Here is an 18,030-nt window from a genome sequence, read left to right as displayed (position 1 = left end):
GGTCGTTTTGTTCGGATGCCATATACAAGATATTTGGGTAATATAAGCAAAGCAACTAGAGAATCATTAACATACACCTCAGCTCATTTACTTCAGTTTAAATACCACTGCTGTTTTTGAATGACAATGCACAGGCTTTTAGATTTCATCATTTTCAGATCCCATAACTTTTTTGCTCTTGATATATTAATTTTGATCTTTTCTCTTTTTTTACTATTTCTTTTTTCCATTCCGATCGTTGGGTTCTTCACCTCCGGAAGAACATGGGGTTGCGCAGGCAGGCGGCTAGTCACCTGCAACACCCCAGGGGTCCTGCGGAGGTCTCCAAGCTGCTGTCAGTGTCTGAGGCCAGGGTCTGGTCGGTGGACATGGAGGAGATGTCGTTGATGGAGGAGGAGGGAGGGAGGCTCTCGCTGCTGTTCACGGCTGCACCTGTGCTAAGGGAATCAACAGCAGCAGGGGGTTAAAACGTAAAAGAGTCCCGGACGAAGACGGGAGCAGACATACAGCCAGGGGGAGGACATTTGGAAGTGCACACACAGGGTATATATATATAGTGAGAGGAATGATCACATACATTGAGTATAAATGAGTTTGTTCAACAGCTGTGGGACAAGACAATCACATGTGAGTCTATATGAGACATTAATGAAGGCTTGGGTCCAGTGGGGTCCACAGGGAAGATCATCAAAAGCTGTAGAGCAAAGACTGTATGTAAAGATGGACGACACGTCTCCTGATCCTCCCACTATTCTGAAATGAAGCCAATATATTGCGGATGCGAACGCTAAACACGATAAACGTGCTTGACCAATCATGAGTCAGTGTCAGCTGTCAATCATTATGTTTTATCATGTTTTTATAGCATCAAATAAATAATTAAATCCAAAAGTTGAAAAATCGATAATTGAAAATAGAACTACCTGAAATGATAAAAACATCTTTGAGAAAATGTATTTAACGTGCACTTTAACTTTTTTGTTTGGCTCATGCCCCTTCAACTAACACGGTTTATGATCTATACTGCAGCCAGCCACCGGGGGGTGATCAAGATGCTTCGGCTTCACTTTTGGGGAGCTCTCGTGTCGTCCATCTTTACGATCTATGCTGTAGCGTTTGAGAAATCCATAAGTGTGTGGTTGTTGGAATAATTTATACAAGCGTCTTATAGTTTATCTTGAACTTGTATTCAGCATTTATGTTTTATTAAAGGATTAAAGGATCTGCGATGGTTGGACATAGTGGAAAGCACTTCAATGGGTTTATATCTTTTTTTGTGCTGAGGGCAGTCTTTCTTCTTTAATACACCAATCCAATTTACCGATATCGATCTCGTTTCAAAGTCGAGATGGAAGCAGCCGGCACGTCTGGCAGTGAACTTTTCTGAGCTCTTATTAATTCAGCCTGCGAGCTGTGGACGAGCAGACGAGGCTGTAAATCTCCGTCTTAAACAAGAAGGATCAGAAGGTGTAGAAGGAATCGCACAGTTCATCCTCCCCGGGTTTGGACGGCACTTTCATTACATCGTTAGCGAGTGGATTCTGCTCTCCCCCATAAATCTATGAAGACATTAAAAGACAAAAATGGAGGGACTGCTTTCCACAGGAGTTGTGGGTTGAAAGAGCAAAGCCAGAAGTATGAGAAAATATACGGGTATTTAAAATATGAGCATAACGACGTCCCATCATTTGCGCAGAGGGCATGAGCAATGTTTGTGTCTGTTCCCTGTGGGCGGTAAGGGCTTAATGGAGGCTGGTGGGCATTTCAGCTGACCCACAATAAAGGGGTAATTCAGGATTAGTGGCTGGCATCAGTTCCAACAGTCGCTGCTCTAAGACGTGCACTGAACTCCGGACGTTAACCTGAAATTATCCAGACGGGCTGTGTGTGAGAACGCAAATGTCTTAAGTCAGCTTTACAGTGTTACATCATAAATATCTGTTAAAAATGGCCATGCAGGAGGAGAATAATGACCTCCACGTGAACCACAGTACAAATTACTGAGACAAAACATTAATTAAGGCTTAAAATCATAACTTAATTAATAGTAATCTTAGAACAAGCGAGAAAAAGCTATGATGGCAGATTATAACTCTTATTGTGTGAAATATTGATAGCAGGGCATTAAATCTCCTACACCCAGCACACAGGACATGGTGTGTGTGTGTGTGTAGGGGGGGGGGGGGGTTGTCTGCAGCTCCTGCACTGCTACACTCAGCATCAGACACCGGGCCTGCCCATCTGCTTAATTACAAGTGGACGGAGGGAGAAGAAAGATTTACCGAGGTTATGTTTTCATCAGTATTTGTTCAACAGATTTCCCTGAAACTTGGTGGATGCGGTCAAGAGCATTGACATTTTTTTTCTACATTTTTCATTGATTTCTGAGAGAATAATTCATGGATCTTGATGAAATTAATTTTTCAGTGTGTGCAATTTGGTGTAGATCCAATAAAAATCCGGATCTGGTGAATTTAAATGTGGTTTCATAAGGGGACTGTTGAAACGCTGTTGGGTATAAGTTGTCTGACCTGTTGTTTTAAGGGTCAGCTGCGTGAGGTCAGTGCATTTCTAATGCACATTCATTTTTACGCTCTCACACATCCTGCAGTCACCACTAATGAACAGCAGGTAGCGCTGTTGTCTCCTCAGGATGTTATTTGTTTCTCATCTTCTAAACTGACCCATTGTTTGTTCTTTAGTGAAGAAAAGCTGCTGCTTTGATGAAGAAATAACAACAACCAACGTGCCTCCATACTGCCTCTCTGTGGCCAACTATGAAAACTGCATCTCCTTCGAGGTCATTTGCAGAGAAGCGTAAATGTGAGCTGCAGCTTCCCTGTGATGGATCCCATCGGACCCAAACCTTAACACGTGACATATATACATATATACACCACAATCCATCACATATTCTGTCATAAGAGGCAATATTAGCAGTTATTATCAATTAGCTGTCTGAAAGTTTCCTTTAACGAATACACAGAACGACACCACTGAACTGAACGACATTCAACTTGAGATGCAAGAGACGGGGACACATGGTCAACAGCACAATGGGTTACTCTATTTACAAAGGGGGGAAAACTCCAGTAAGATTATAGTAGATTCACTTACAGAGCGATTAGGGTTATGCACTGAGAGTACCTGAAGGTGAAGGCTGTCCCTTCACTACGCCATTCTTCGTTCTCTCCTCAAAGTTCATCACCTCTTTGTAGATGAGTTCTAGCAGGGAGCAGAGTTACGAGAGAGGGTCAATGAAACATATAAGACTATATTCAATTCTTCATATCCTTCAACAGAAGCTACAGTGACGGTGTAATGGGTGGCTTTAAGGCCTAACTTTAATGTAAAATAACAGAGTATTTTACTTACTTTTGGTCATTTCTATTATTATTTTTATTTTATTTGATATATTTTGTTTTGTTTTTTTTTAATATAATTAAGTATACATACATGAAAGGACAATAGTATAAAAAATAAATAAACAATGGCTTATAAGTTGTTTTTGTGATACATTCTCAGAACATACACACTAGAGTACATACAGCGCACATACAAAATGTCCTCATTTTGCCAGACTATTTTATTTACTTTTGGTCATTTCTACTACTATATGTATATCATATTATTAATAATTTTAATTCATGATTCTCACCTTTCCATTCATCAATGGAGTGTTCTCTTTCATCCAGCTGCTTGTCGTAGATCTGGGGTGGAGGCTGAGGGGGAGAGAGTGAAAGAGGGGGAGAGAGTGAAAGAGGGGGAGAGAGTGAAAGAGGGTGAGAGAGAGAGAGAGAGAGAGAGAGAGAGAGAGAGAGAGAGAGAGAGAGAGAGAGACTGCATTTTAGTGACAGTTTAAGCAAAACAACCCCATCAACAATATTAATTCAGTTAAATATGAATGTGTCTGTTATCACTGAGAATCTCCAGATAGAATACCCATCTAAAAAAAGATCCAATATCATACAGCTTTAGATGAAATTAGTGATAAATCAATAAAAAATATGGGTATGAAAAAGATGTCTGAACATAAGAAATACATCTATCAACATAATTTTACACTTCATGAAGTATATTCATTCAAAATAAACTCTCAACAATGTAATGTTTTTGTCCTCGATGCAAATTACACATCACAATGTTTTAGACCTTTACAATCTGGGTTGAACACCGGACACAGACACTGAGGTAAGAACATGAACAGCAAGAGGTTTGTCATTTCATCTAATGGGACAGAAATATGTCGTCTGGTGTTCAGACAGCCTCCTCTTATCACTCATTCACAGAGATATGGAAACATAATACTCTCCTCCTCCTCCTCCTCTTCCTCACAAATACAAATGACATGTACAGGTCAGCGTCCGGCAGCCACAGCAGGACAGAGGTGAGACTTGTGTCGTCCAGGATCTATCACTTCTCAACTTAATATCTTAAACCTGATTCATATGCATGAATGAACACATGCATAACATCAGCTGCACCCATTTTACCTGCAGCATTACAGGTAATGACATTTTCATATGATGATAATATATGTTCTCTATTGTCAGTAGTGCATTAATATATCATATTATGAATTTATTTTGATTTATAAGTGTTTTCTCCAGCCTTCATAAACAAAAGACCGATAGAGGAGTCATTTTTCTTTCTTTCTTTTCTTTCTTTCCTTCTCGATGCAGGGCGGTTGTTATTTACCATGGATATTTGGATGAGATCTCTGGCCTTCATCAGCATGAGGTGACATTAGAGAAGGGGAAAACAGCAGAAAACAGGGTTTCATTCACAGCCATATTATACATACCACATCAATTTTGACAGTAATATCATTCATTGGAACCATCACCAGTACGAGCAACTACACAACTTAAGACACGGGTACATCAAAACTTTCCATAAATGATTCATAACTTCAATCGAGGTGTATGTCTGCCAGTAAGGCTAACCAGTAAGGCTTTGCTTTAAAAAAAATCTAAATAAATTCATCACCTGCTCATGCACTCAACAGTGTGGTATCTGTGCAACTGTATCCAGCTGCAGATGGCTTTTTATTTCCCACTCTCACCGTCACCTCTTACTAACGAGGCGCTGATGAAAAAGTTCACCAAATACACCAGAGACACCACCTCTCTTACGTTAGAGTCACTCTATTACACCGTAGCTGTAGAAATATGTATTTAAAAAAAACTTCAATCTAAGAGGAAAAGTAAAAAACAAAAGATTTAAAGAAGAAAAATCATAAATGGGAGAAAAGATTTAAATGAGATGTCGACAAAATTTTTAAAAACACACAGAATCAGTAGACAGTGCTGTCCAATCACAGGCAGGGGGGGGGAATCGAGGTTGTAATCAATGCACAGTCCTGCCAAAGGCCTACTCACCGCCTCCACCTCAGTCGGGTCGTACCACACGTTGATGTAGGGGTGCTGTAAGGCCTCGTCCACAGATATCCGTTTAGCCGGGTCGATGATCAACATCTTAGACAGCAGGTCTCTGGCCTGGCTGGCTGTGATTTGAACAAGGAGAAGAGAGGGGAAAAAAACAACATCTGGTTGATTTTCTGAGGCAAAGAGAACTATTCCTCTGTATGTCGCTAATGTGCCGGAGGGGGATTTAAAACATAATAAAGCAGGAAGGGAGGAGAGATAGATGGAGAGAGCAGGGATTAAAAGAGAATAATGAACATCTGCAGCTTGTCAAAGGAAACTAGGCCTTCACAGCAACTCAGTCACGTGTCAGACCTTTGGGGGAAAAAAGAGTATTACGACTTTATTTTGACTATTTGATATTGTGGATTATGTGTGGGTACGATTTAAAGTGTGCACAGACACATATATATACTGTGATTTTGATAGCTGGTCTATTGTATGAATATTTCTTTAAGGGAAACATACAAAAGTATATTTGTCCGGTTTGTTTGTTTGAATGTTTTTCAGGTTTCATTCTGCTGGTCGAACAAAAACAAGACGTCTGACGACAATATCTTTGGCTCCAAGATTTGGAAATAGAGACGAGTCATCAGTTTCATCTCAGACGGACGTCGCAATTGTTGCAAATCTCATACACGTAAATCTGATTATGCACCCATTGATTCTTAATACACATTTGAATCTCCCTGTTCATATTTGTAAAGCTCAGTACGCATTTTACACATTTACAAATCTGATTATGCGCTTGATGATTTAGATAAAGTTACACAACTCTTCACACACACAAACAAATAATATTACTGGATTATTAGCCCTAACAAATTAGAATCGGGGTCTTTTGCCAAGTAGTAGCATTAATACAAACATAGGGAACAGTATCTCTATTGTAACTCTTTTGTGCATTATGAATGATAGCGATCTACAATTTGACATATGTACAGAATGACCATTGGCCACACAAACTTCAAATGTCCTGCCACCACTGGTATATTTCTATATTTGTTTTTGTATCTTTTTTATGGCTTTGGTTCTCAAAGTCCAAAAAATACGCCCTCAGCATCACCAGTGGTTCAGTCGGTCAGTGTCTATCCCCAGCAGGATGTCTTGGACTGGTCCGAAATCGAGAACCCTCCAGCCACACACACCGTCCCTCTCCCACACGCTGACCTTCACTATAAATATCTCTGCAGCAGCAGCAGCAGCGGAGCGAAGAAACTGTACTAAGAGCAGAGAAAGAAAGATGAGCCCTGGTGAAACCTGCTGCATTTTGCCTCAGAATCAACACATCAATAAGAGAAGGATGGTGAATCTGTAAAACGACTCCTCTATCACTCTCCTCCCTGCGTTTTCCTCCTCAGCATCGTCTGCCTCCTCCTGAAGTTCAAAATAACCAAAGCCCAGAGGATGTCAGACTGGGATCCTGCCTGTCACGGTACAAGACATAAAACACGGCAGCGCTTCACCCCGGCCTCACCCTCTCTCCGCTTCTCTCTCTTCTCTGGGTTTCCTCCATCCCTGTCACTTCAGCAGGTAGCTGCTGGAATACAAAAGTGATTCATGAGGAATTTCACCCGGCAGCAGCTTTGATGTAAGAGTGAGGCGACATGAAAAGCATATTTTGCTTCATTTCATTGAAGAGACTTTCCCCCCTTTTTAAAATACGAGCCGGAGAGACTGCACTTCTCAGTCGAGACGAACGAGAGAAAAGACGTCTTAACGTTTAACGTGCGACGGAGGAAATAGATAGAATTCTCAGAAAGGCTGCCTGAACAAAAGTGTTGTCTTTTATTTCAGTGTAACGTGAAGGCCTAAAGGCAAAACATACCTGTCAGCACATTACAGTTACATTATACCTTTATTTATAAGTTATCTTCTGTTGCATATACTGAATTATTGTATCACCTGTCATGATTTACTTTGTTGGACTTGTTGTGTTTATGAACTTTGACCTTTTTGTTTTCCACGTGTTGTTTTTTGGGGGATTTATAACGATTTACATCTTTTTTGGCACATTATGTTCTTTATTTCCCGTTTTACTTTGAAGCTTTTTGTTCCTTGCGTGTCTCTCTCTCACTTCACTTCCTGTCTTTGTTGGCTTTCCCGCCTATTCGGATGACTCGCTCCAACATTTCACCTGTGTCTGAATTGAATCTCTGCTTCCACTTCCTCGTTGCCAGTTCATCTATGAGTGTGTGTTTCCATACGTTGACCTAAAAGTTTAGATTTTAAATAAACAGTCCACTGTGTAGAACCACGGTTCCTCACCTTTGAGTTTGTTGTGCTCGGAGTCGGCGGGGAAAAGGCAGTCGGGGAAGAGCTTGGGGAAGGTGAGGCCTGCGTACTTTGGCCGGTTCTCCACGTAGTTCCTCACCGTGGGCTGAAGCTTCTTCATGAACTCTGCTGCGGGCGTGCCCAGCTGCTCGATCACCTTGTTCCACTGGTCGATGTCTGATGTGGCGGGTCAGGATTAAGGGTAATACACACACATGGAATATGCAGCATCCTGTATACTACACACACGCTATTTGTGTTTAGGACAAGTAAAAAAAAAAAAGGATTATCTTTTCATTTCCTCATTGAAGGTTGGCCTGATTATATTCGGCGTTGTGATGGCAGATAAAATAACAAATAAAAAAATGGTCATAGACTATAATCACTAAATGTATCAACAAGTGGTTGATCTCATGCTATTTAAAACGATAAGAAACATTGATGTAAAAAAGGCAGAAGTTTTCCAAATTAACCATTGAAACTTTAATATCTGTGTTTTGTGTTTATAAAACATTTTCCTGATCCATCTTTTTTAATGAATTTCACATTTTCTGTTCACTCTTCGTGTGTCGGCTTTTGTTTCTCCTCCTCTATTAACAAATATTTCCTCTTACTCCTCCACACGCTCCAAATCAACCCCCTCCTCCCTCCCCATGTTCTCACACACGGTGCCAGTTGCGGTAGTCGGCTGCCAGGCCCACCACAGATCCCCCATTACTTCATCTTGCTGGAACGCCACACTCTTCCACCTCCTTTTTGTCTCCATTGCACATTGGCCGCGATCCACGCAGTGCTTAGGGTTTTTTTTTTTTTCATCCGCGAAGGCTCTTATTCATGGCTCTTTAGCAAGTTGTTGGGTTCACCGGTGCCAGTGCCAAAAAAGCATGACTGTTGAGCTGTGTTATTGGTGTTTTGAGCTCGAGCATCGTGCAGCTGAGCACAACACGCTCTCAAGTGGGTTTTCGTGAAGGTTTACATGTGCAGCGGTTAGTAAAGGAGCGGCAGGAGGTCAGAAGGATACGGTCAGTCCCAGGGAACAGCACTGTCCCTCTTATCACCTCTCCAAAGATGCAGCCCACTGACCACATGTCCACTGGGGACACACACATGAACACACACACATGTATATGGACGAGCCACGAACACACTAACTCTACCTACATCTTCCAACCTCCAAGATGACCTGTATACCTACTGCATTCACATATACATTTAGGTTATATATTTGAAGTTGTAATATTGTGCCACATGCCAAACGAGTCCAAAATACTACCAGAATCTATTTTCCTGTAAATTCTCAACATGCTTTTGAGCTTGTGATAGTCAGCTTCCTCTGCAACATGAAAATATGCACTACATGCCGTCATATCGTCTGTGCCACAAACGGAATACGCCTCCATTTCCCTCGCCATCACTCCACGGCCACTCATTTAACACAGCGCTGTGCTAAATGGCCATCGAACACCCGGTCACCCTGAGGCTGGCTGTGCGGTGACCTGTGTAGAAAACACTGCTATTCTCTATCATCGGTTTATAGACGCCCGGGAAGGCGCAGAGAACTTCGGCCGTGTCGATACCTCAGGTCGAAAAGTCTACGAAGTAAATTAAGATTAGTAGTAAGGCAGGGTACCAGTCCAGAACTGATCTATAAGCAGATAACAAAAGTGTGTGTGTGCGACTGCTCGTCATTGATCTACAGTAAGAGCGGAGGAAGTGGAGGCCATTGCGAGAGCAGAGACAGAAGCAGAGATATTGCGGCAGAGCTCATTGCAGGGGTTTCACGGTCCTCCAGAGCGTTAATCTTCGGGGGACTGCGAGTTCAGGGATGTGGAGGTCATGAGATAAAAGCACCTGCAGTAACAAGGATGCTGTGTCTCTCACTTCTTATGTGTGATGCTACTAAACTATGAGAAAGGATAGAGCCTGGTGACATTACATATTTATGTTACTGTCAACAAATCCCACGGAGAAACCGAAACTTGACATTCTACCGTCAGCGTATATATTCCGATCAGATGGAGACTATTTATGGCAGCAGGATGGTGCTTGTGGGACTGACTCAAAACCAACTACAGTTCCAATGTTCATCATAATAAAAGATCATGTCACCCAGCGCAATGGTGTGACCATAGACCAGATATAAAGATGGACGACTTGACTGCTGCCCAAAAGTGAAGCCAATGCGTCTCGATTACCACCTGTATGACAGAAGTCTTTTTTTTTCCTGTCATACATGGTTTGCCCCCAAAGGTTATAGCCACGCGTGAAGCCGATATGATGCAATTAAAGGTCAAATGAAACGTTGCATTATCTTTAGGTATTTCTGTGATTGAACATTGTTGGAAACATAATGCAAGTCTACAAAATGTATAACATAGGTGTAGATGTTTCTACACATTTAATGAGGAATTGGATCATATTCTTTCTATCTATCTATCTATCTATCTATCTATCTATCTATCCTAGTTTCGATACTTCCCAATCATGATAGTTTTAGCACTAACCTGCTGTTGCATGTTAGTGTCTAACATTTGAGAGCTTTCCTCACTTTGCCAAATGAGCTTGACTATGCAGATGCTCAACATGAATACACCAGTTACTCATTATTTATTCACTGAAAGCTTAATAACTGTGTCTGACTCACACATGGGGACACCCTGGGATAGCAGGATGTGCTTCACGTGTGCACAAAATGTGCACGAACCCAGCGTGGGGGCCTGTTTATCTGAACCCATCCTACTGAAAGAAGTCGTCTTGGGGGTTGCGCCTGCAGCTCCCTCACTGCAGGAGAACACACCAGGTAGCTCTGCACAAACACCCCGAATAGAACGCACTTAAATATTCAGACACACAGACGGAGAGGCAGAGGGAGAAGGAGAGAGGGAGAAGACTTCATCTCGTTAAAATGTGGGACTGAAGGAAGCTTTAGATTCAGACACACTGACAAGAGAGCGGAAATGTATTATGCTTCTTTTATGATGTTATTGCCGGTTGTATTGAAAGTGTTAAAAGGGGATCTGTTGGAACTGATGCAGACAGATGTGTTATGAAGCCAGACAGATGTGAGTGTGGGATTAGTTCACCTCAGTAACATACAGAGAACACCGGGCCCGGCAGGAAATGACCATCAAATACCGTGTTGCACTTGGCATTGAATCTTTCCAGCTATTACTACTTAAATCCATCTTTACCCAGGAACTTTAACGACCACATGAACTTTTCATCAAGTAAATAGTGTTACCATCTATTAACGTTGCTCTGTGTCAACAAGGATACAGTCCCGGCCAGGGAAAAGGATTTTGTGGCGAACCATTTCTCCCATAATGCACCCCACCGACCATATATCCACTGCACGCACAGAGGTGAGGGAGCAAAAGAAAAGAGAGAGAGGAAAGAGAAGGTTAGTGACACATCCAGCTCTCTGAGAAAACAGTGATTAGAAAGTAGCTGTTATTTGGTGAGAGGGAAATAATTAATGAGGTCTGTTACATAGACGTCAATATGACAAACACGTAAGTAGAGGACGAGCAGAAAATACAGAAAGGAGTCTGAGAAGATCCAACCAGTGGCTGAAAATTCAAACCCCTGGAGTCGACTGGTTCCCATTAATGGAAGAAATATGGCTAATGAGTCATAGCTTTTGCTGGTAGTCTGATATTCTGGTGCTTAAACTTCACTTTGGCTTAATGTCTTTGCAAAGTTTGACTTGACCAGAATGGTTTTTAAGGTTTTATAATCAATGCAATAGGCAAAAGTCCCATTAAGACAAAGCAGTTGCTTCAGAACTGCAACTACAAGATGTTGGTTCATTGCCATATGAGAGTGCAGTCTAAGGGAAGAAGAGCTCTAATAAACTACAGTCATTTAGTGATACGGCTATATTAGAACCCTGTTTAGTTTCTATGAGCTGAATTTGTTTCATGCAAGCTCATACAAACTCTCACCATTCTCTTTGTATCCCATGCCCAGGATAACCTCTGGGGCTCTGTAGTATCTAGTCACCACGTAGGGGGTCATCATGAAGCTCGTGCCCGCGGTCCTCGCCAGACCGAAGTCCAGGATCTTCAAGGTGCAGTCTGACTTCACCACTATATTGCTTGGTTTGAGATCCTGGAGAGGTGAGAAACATATAAGTAATATATAAACATCAGTTCTCTCTATTATAAAGACTATAACCAGAAGTCAGTTCATTTAGCACAGAGACTGCAAACAAGGGGAAACGATTAGCCTTACTTTATCTAAATGTAGCAAAACTCTCCAGCTCCTCTCAGGCCTAATCGATGTGCAGTATGTAATGTAATTTGTCAATACAACAGTTCTGTTCTATGGGGGTGTTGTGTGTGTGGAACTATTTGTTGCTGTCCCTTTTGAAAGAGTCAGGATAGCGGTTTCCCCCAGTTTCAAATCTTTATGGTGAAGTAAACTAACAAACTGCAGACTGTGACTATCCTGTCATGAAATAGTGTGTTAGTTATATATGAATATAGGGATTCCATGAAACTGTAAATAGTGATTTCTTTTCTTGTAACACGTGCTACAGTCAAATTTGATGCATCGTGTCCAGGACTTCCCTGGCTACCCACCTGGTGCCAGTTGTTTCCTCTGCACCACCAGGGGCGCCCTCGCCTGCCTTAATGTGATTCTTATTCATGTATCACACATGTATCAGACAGATCAATCTGGAGTTAAACACGGAAAACGGAGGTGTGTTTAGGTTCTTACCCTGTGTATAATGCCAGCTGAGTGCAGATGTTTGATACCACACAGCATCTGGTAGAGCAGGTAGGACATTCTCTCATGGTCAAGCTCCATCTGTATCACCTGGCACAGGTTGGCATCCATCAGCTCCATTGCTAGGTACCTGAGGAAAGGTGTTTGACAGGTTGAGTGACTGGTGAGCTATGTGGTGAGTTGTGTACTAAGCTAGTTTGACAAAAAACATTAGTGAGGCAGCTGTTTTGCTTTCAGGCTCCAAACTGAAAAAGTACCTGAGGACCTGAGAGCAGCAAGAAGTGCTGAAATCTTTCACCACAAACCCTCTCTCTTTAACCCGGCTTTTGATTATAGTTTATTGACATCATTTTATTGCATCTATACAAAAATCCACTGAAAGAATCCAGAAAAATGTTGTATGAATCTTTCTCTGTCGGGCTCTTTAGCAAGAGCTTGTTCTGAAAGTGAACACACTCTCATTCATCAGTCTGGGAACAGGATATCTCAGGCAGCTTCAGATTACACGTACAGTCACTCTCACTCAACACACTCAAGCGGTTATGTCAGGTGCGAAAGAGTAATGATCACATAATGTCAAATAATTTCCTTTTTTTGGTCTCTGTCATGTGATCAGATCTTTTTCTTGCAAATGCAATCATGCGAAGAAATGTTGAGTATACTCACACATCCTGGAAGTCCTCTAATGATTTCTGTGGCGTGGAGACATTTAATAAACTGATGATCTGCGAGAGAGGGGAGAAGATGGAGAGGATCAACACACAGTGCTCACAAGCAGTGAGAGTTAAAGCGAGGGACTGAGGGCGAAAGTTGGTGACGACCCCGATGAAGGACGCTGCTGAGCCAGAGACGGAGAGAGGCGAGGAAGTGAGATGGAACAAAAGAGAAGGGGATAAGTGCGGAGACAGAAGAAAAGAGCGCAGACTGCGGGACGGTAGATTACATTGGTGCCTTGAAGTGCTCTCTGTTTCGCTCTCCTGCCAGTTCCGTACATTTCTGGAGGCACTGGAATTTAGTCACAACATTTGCAATCGCTCATCTCCATTTTGTAGCGCAGGGATTTATCAGGGACCCAAAATAGACGCTGGCTGGGGTGCAGATAAAAAGTGGTTTTCTGTCCGACAATGGATGCATCCCCCTCCTTCCTGCTTCCTGGGTGACTTACATTTTTGTGATTGACGCATTTCATGAGCACCAACTCCCGGTATGCCCTCTTGGCGTGGGTCTGGTTCTGGAAGGGTCTGCTCAGCTTCTTGATGGCTACATTTCTGTCCAGAACAGCGTCGTAGCCCGCACTGCAGGAGAAAAGGACAAAAGAAAACACAGAACAGCTGAGCAATTCTTCCTCTGGTATTCATAGCTGGATGATTCACTCTGCGTGATTGCCTGTCACTCTGACAATCCATGGTGAATGTCATTGGTCACAAAGACAAGAAGATGATTTCTCACATCACCAGCGAACAGATGACTTTGTTTTGAGCTCAATTTTATCTGTAAAACGCTTTGTTTCCTCGCGTAACACCGTGTTCGTTGTGGCTGTCAAGAGGAAAAAAATGGATGTGCATTTAAAGGAATAGAGCGGATCAGTGGGTGCCCACTTTTAGAAAACCTCTGGTTCTGCGAGTAAATTCCAGTTCATTTTCTACATTGACATTTTCAGAAAATCCTAAAAAGAGTTTCAAGCCTGGAACCAGGCCGACCAGCTGCGAGATGAACCGTGACAAATAAAACACGATTTAGTGGTAAACGCAAAATACTGACTGATCTGATTTTAGCCAACGTGATTTTCACAGTTGTGGTCAGCATTTCCATGGTAACGGCAAGCTCCACCACTCAGAGGCGTCACTAGTTACACCTGAGGAGTGTTTGTAGTGTAGTATTTCTCCTTAGCATCTTGATTAAAACGTGACCATCAAAATTTCAAAAATGGCTACTTTGGGGTATTTAAATGGGAACTATAATATTACTTATAATAGTGGAAGAAAGTTGGAATAACGGGAGGTTTTCCTGTTCTTTCCATTCTGTCGACAGTGTGTGAATTCAGTACAAGAATGCAAATCATCATATTTCTCCAAATGCTGAACTTTAATTACCCTGCTGCTGATCACGGTGATGATAATGATGCTACAACACAAACCTTAATCGCAAATAGTTGCCTAGCTATAAACCCCAAAAAAGTGCATTACAGTGAAACAGAGGAGAAGTGAAAGTTTTACGCTGATGGTTTCTCTTCCCACAAAGTGGCTCAACCTATCGTAGAGGTCATTACAGCAGAGTGAGTTCTCTGCTGGCTCAACAGAAACCCCTGAGAACCTCTGGGATTTGGGCTCTTTGCGTAGATTTAAGTTGCTTTTCAATGAAGAGCAGTACGCGGACGAGAAAGATCTGCTATAAAAGTGCCACGCGCTCCACATTTTCAGCTTCATCTCAGCCTGTGTGCGCTCTCTGACAGATTCGCCAGACACGAGGCTGTAAATCGAGTTTCAGGGCATCTGTATGCCGCCTCATTGCAACCGTAATCAAGACGATGCTGTGTGTGGGTTTGTTGGACGGCTGAGTGGGATGTGCAGCGGTTCGTCGTGTCTCTGTGGAGACTGCAGGCCAGGGATGATGTGTGACCATGGAAACAGCGGGGCCTTCATGAAAGCATTGATCCAATAGGGATTTGAGTCAGTCATCACTTCTCTAGCCGAGTGAAAGATGATGTCATGACCAGCTAAACTACTTAAAGCCCTCATCCCCTCCTAAGATGCATCTGGACGCTCATCCCGACTGAGCGCGGTCAGAGGGCAGAGTTGTGCACAGATTGGGACGTTTGTGGGCGACGCAGAGTTTTAGCTGCTGCAGCGTTGCGGGTTTTCCCCTCGCTACCATGTTGTCAGGCTTCGCAGAGGCAGGTTGGATCGCTTAGGAACAGCAGATTTCATACTGACTGTAGATTTTTACAGATACTGTTCTGTATCAAACCCTGCCTTTATGCTTGTTGTATATTTAATGTACATGTGATTTAGTCATCAAGGGATTATGCTGCAGACAATGCATTTTAAGCAAGTCACTAATTATTCTATCATCATAAATCCATCATATTGTTTTGTTATTTGTGGCTTTAGGTCTATAGTCAGAGGGACATTATATCAGTTTTTATGTGGTCTGGTTGTGGTAATACCAGTGACCACATGACACACCAGATGACAGCTGTGCAGGGAGCCAAGCGACACACACCAGAGCAGGTTAAATTAGATCTGCACCGTCTCTCCGCCATCCATCCCGACAGTATCCTTCAAATGGGCACGGCCCCAGCATTAGCAGTTACAGCACCACCCAAGCTCCCTTTGCATGTGCACAAAATCGCTTCGGAGCGGAAGGGGAGAAGCGCCGAGGGCACGGGACGCCAAGGAAGGACAACGAAACGGGGCGAGTGAAGGGCAGGGGGGGGGGGGGTCTACGGCGGTGAGAGCCAGTGAATCTTCAAACACTATATAAGAGACACTTGCAATTAACTTGCGTCATCCCAGGGAGGGTCTCTGGGGAAGCGTATATCGCCTCAGTGACACGGCATTAACATGAATATAACTTATAGATCTGTTTGACAAAGAGTGTAGGACACATTCCTTCAAGTGGAGCCTTGGCAGTGGCTCCACTGCATTCTGACAGGGCAGGCGTGAGATGAATTACAATGAATACCAACTCCCTGCAATCTGGATTAAGTATTCACTTAAGTCCCCATCCTGTTAGGCCGCTATGGCCGACACGTCCACATTCTGAACAACAGATGTGTTATCAGCTCGTCGTGCCGGAGAGGAGATCAACCCAATCAATTCAAATATAATGAAAAGCCAGACATATCGTATAAAGGTCTATTATATTATCCATATTGCCATTAATACATGACTTATAATAAAATAAGTCTTACTTCTAATAACGTTTTTGAAAGATAATTCCATTAACAGACATTTACAGATTTTACCTGCACCAGATAACATGAATAATACAGATTGATTGGCTGCTTTTAAAAGACCTTCTGGGGGAGCCGCCACCTGTTTACCTTTACAAGATTAAAGCCCAATGAATTGTTTCTACATCCACAACCTTTTCAATCTTTAATGTTGAGCCCATCTATCCGTTTGCCACTTTGCTCAGCTCACGGTTTCTGTGGAGATGAGTCACATGGTTCCCCTCTGTGCTTTCAAATGTTATGATGAAACCACACCAGAGAACAGAAAAGTTGATTTCCCCACTGCCAAATCAACAGCATTAATCATGGAAACGTCACATGGTTTTCTGTAATTAAGTCGTTCTATTTAACACTCCTTCGCTCCATGCTGAAAAACAACGAGCAGCGTTTCACCTCCAGTAATTATCCCCCACAGCAATAAACTACAAGGCAATTAGAGAAACGACTAACAGCTAAATGAGATAATCATGCATTAAAGACAACATAAAAAAACTATTCAAATAGCCTAATATGATATTAAACAGGACATAAAGGAAATGCAGGGTTGCAGTACTTACCAGACAATTCCCTGAGCCCCGGAGCCGATGGGCTTTAAATTCTGGTAACGTTTTAAAACTGTGAAGGTGGAGTCTCCCACTTCCACACTGTAGAACTGGTTGTCCACTTTGCTTTTGCTCATGTTGTAATGCTTGGCAATATATGACACATCCACTTGTTTTCCAAAACCCTGCAGAAAGCAAACAACAGAGGAAATAAACACGATGGGGGTTATTTATGTGTTTGCTGACCTGGAAAAGTGAGAAAGAATCTGTGAGAACATCAACAACTCTTAAAATAAAGCTGCTTTCAGATGTACGCTGAGGCCTGGACATTTTCCTGAAACCTTCCGAATGGAATGTAAAGTGAGAGCGTCATTGTCCGAGTCAGTCGCTCTGGAAATTATCCGTAAAATTTCCGAGTGAGCCCATATGAGAATACAGCAGGAAAACCTCTGGAAATTCCCAGCGAGTGCGAGGGTTGATGACGTTTCTAAAAAGCCACAAACACAAAACTGAAAAAACTAAAAAAATCGACATTTCTTAGCATGAAAATGAGGTTCCATATACGTAGAAGACACCAATGAAGATGTCAACTAGGAAAGACACGGGTCAATGCCAATGTCAATGTGCTGTAAACAGGCGTCTAACCTGGACCATCTCCTGCTGCGTTCGTCATAGCTAAAAGGCAAAGGTAGGAAAATGTCCAGACCAAATTTCCCAGAGTGCATATCTGAAAACATTCATAAAGTAAATGTTATCTTATATACCTCCACCAAGGATTTCATGTTTTCTACTTTATCTGTTTGTTTTTCGGAAGTATAACCAAAAAACAGATTTCAGCGAAACTCAGTGGAAGGATGGGACATGGGGCAAGACAGAACCCAACTCATTTTGATGCGGATCCGGACAAAGGTGAGGAGGCAGGGGTGTTTTATAACTTTCTTTAACATTGAGAGATGGGGCTTCTTTTTTTTTTTTTTTTTTTGCAGATTTCCCAGGGAAGACCTCATGGATCTTGATTTCTGGTTCTAGCCGATTTAAATGTGGTTTCCGAAGGGGACTCTGGGGCCTTGGCGGAGGTATCCACTCTACTGACTGGACACAC

At 42.4% G+C, this 18,030-nt stretch overlaps 1 protein-coding gene across 13 annotated transcripts in view; it reads right to left on the bottom strand.

Annotated features, from left to right (window-relative positions):
- Positions 1 to 205: 205 nt before the first annotated feature.
- mapk10 (mitogen-activated protein kinase 10) overlaps positions 206 to 18,030 on the bottom strand; it is a 32,609-nt gene continuing 14,784 nt past the window's right edge. For 3 of the 13 annotated variants that reach the window (XM_034603214.1, XM_034603206.1, XM_034603213.1), the window contains 12 exons: positions 16,944 to 17,113; positions 13,597 to 13,726; positions 13,098 to 13,156; positions 12,423 to 12,561; positions 11,645 to 11,810; positions 10,977 to 11,048; positions 7,695 to 7,877; positions 5,382 to 5,506; positions 4,699 to 4,725; positions 3,659 to 3,722; positions 3,148 to 3,225; positions 206 to 432 (listed from right to left, as the gene is read on the bottom strand). In XM_034603214.1, the coding sequence (XP_034459105.1) occupies positions 290 to 432; positions 3,148 to 3,225; positions 3,659 to 3,722; positions 4,699 to 4,725; positions 5,382 to 5,506; positions 7,695 to 7,877; positions 10,977 to 11,048; positions 11,645 to 11,810; positions 12,423 to 12,561; positions 13,098 to 13,156; positions 13,597 to 13,726; positions 16,944 to 17,065 (1,308 nt within the window). In that variant the 5' untranslated portion in view covers positions 17,066 to 17,113 and the 3' untranslated portion in view covers positions 206 to 289. Of the gene's footprint in view, positions 438 to 3,117; positions 3,226 to 3,658; positions 3,723 to 4,698; positions 4,726 to 5,381; positions 5,507 to 7,694; positions 7,878 to 8,721; positions 8,794 to 10,976; positions 11,049 to 11,644; positions 11,811 to 12,422; positions 12,562 to 13,097; positions 13,157 to 13,596; positions 13,727 to 16,943; positions 17,114 to 18,030 lie in introns of all 13 variants that reach the window. The other 10 variants (XM_034603207.1, XM_034603209.1, XM_034603208.1 and 7 more) reach the window with 9 other exon arrangements.

This window comes from Hippoglossus hippoglossus, chromosome 12, assembly GCF_009819705.1.
Source record: "Hippoglossus hippoglossus isolate fHipHip1 chromosome 12, fHipHip1.pri, whole genome shotgun sequence".
In the NCBI taxonomy this organism is placed as follows: Eukaryota; Metazoa; Chordata; class Actinopteri; order Pleuronectiformes; family Pleuronectidae; genus Hippoglossus; species Hippoglossus hippoglossus.
This window is presented reverse-complemented; position numbering and strand designations above follow the sequence as displayed.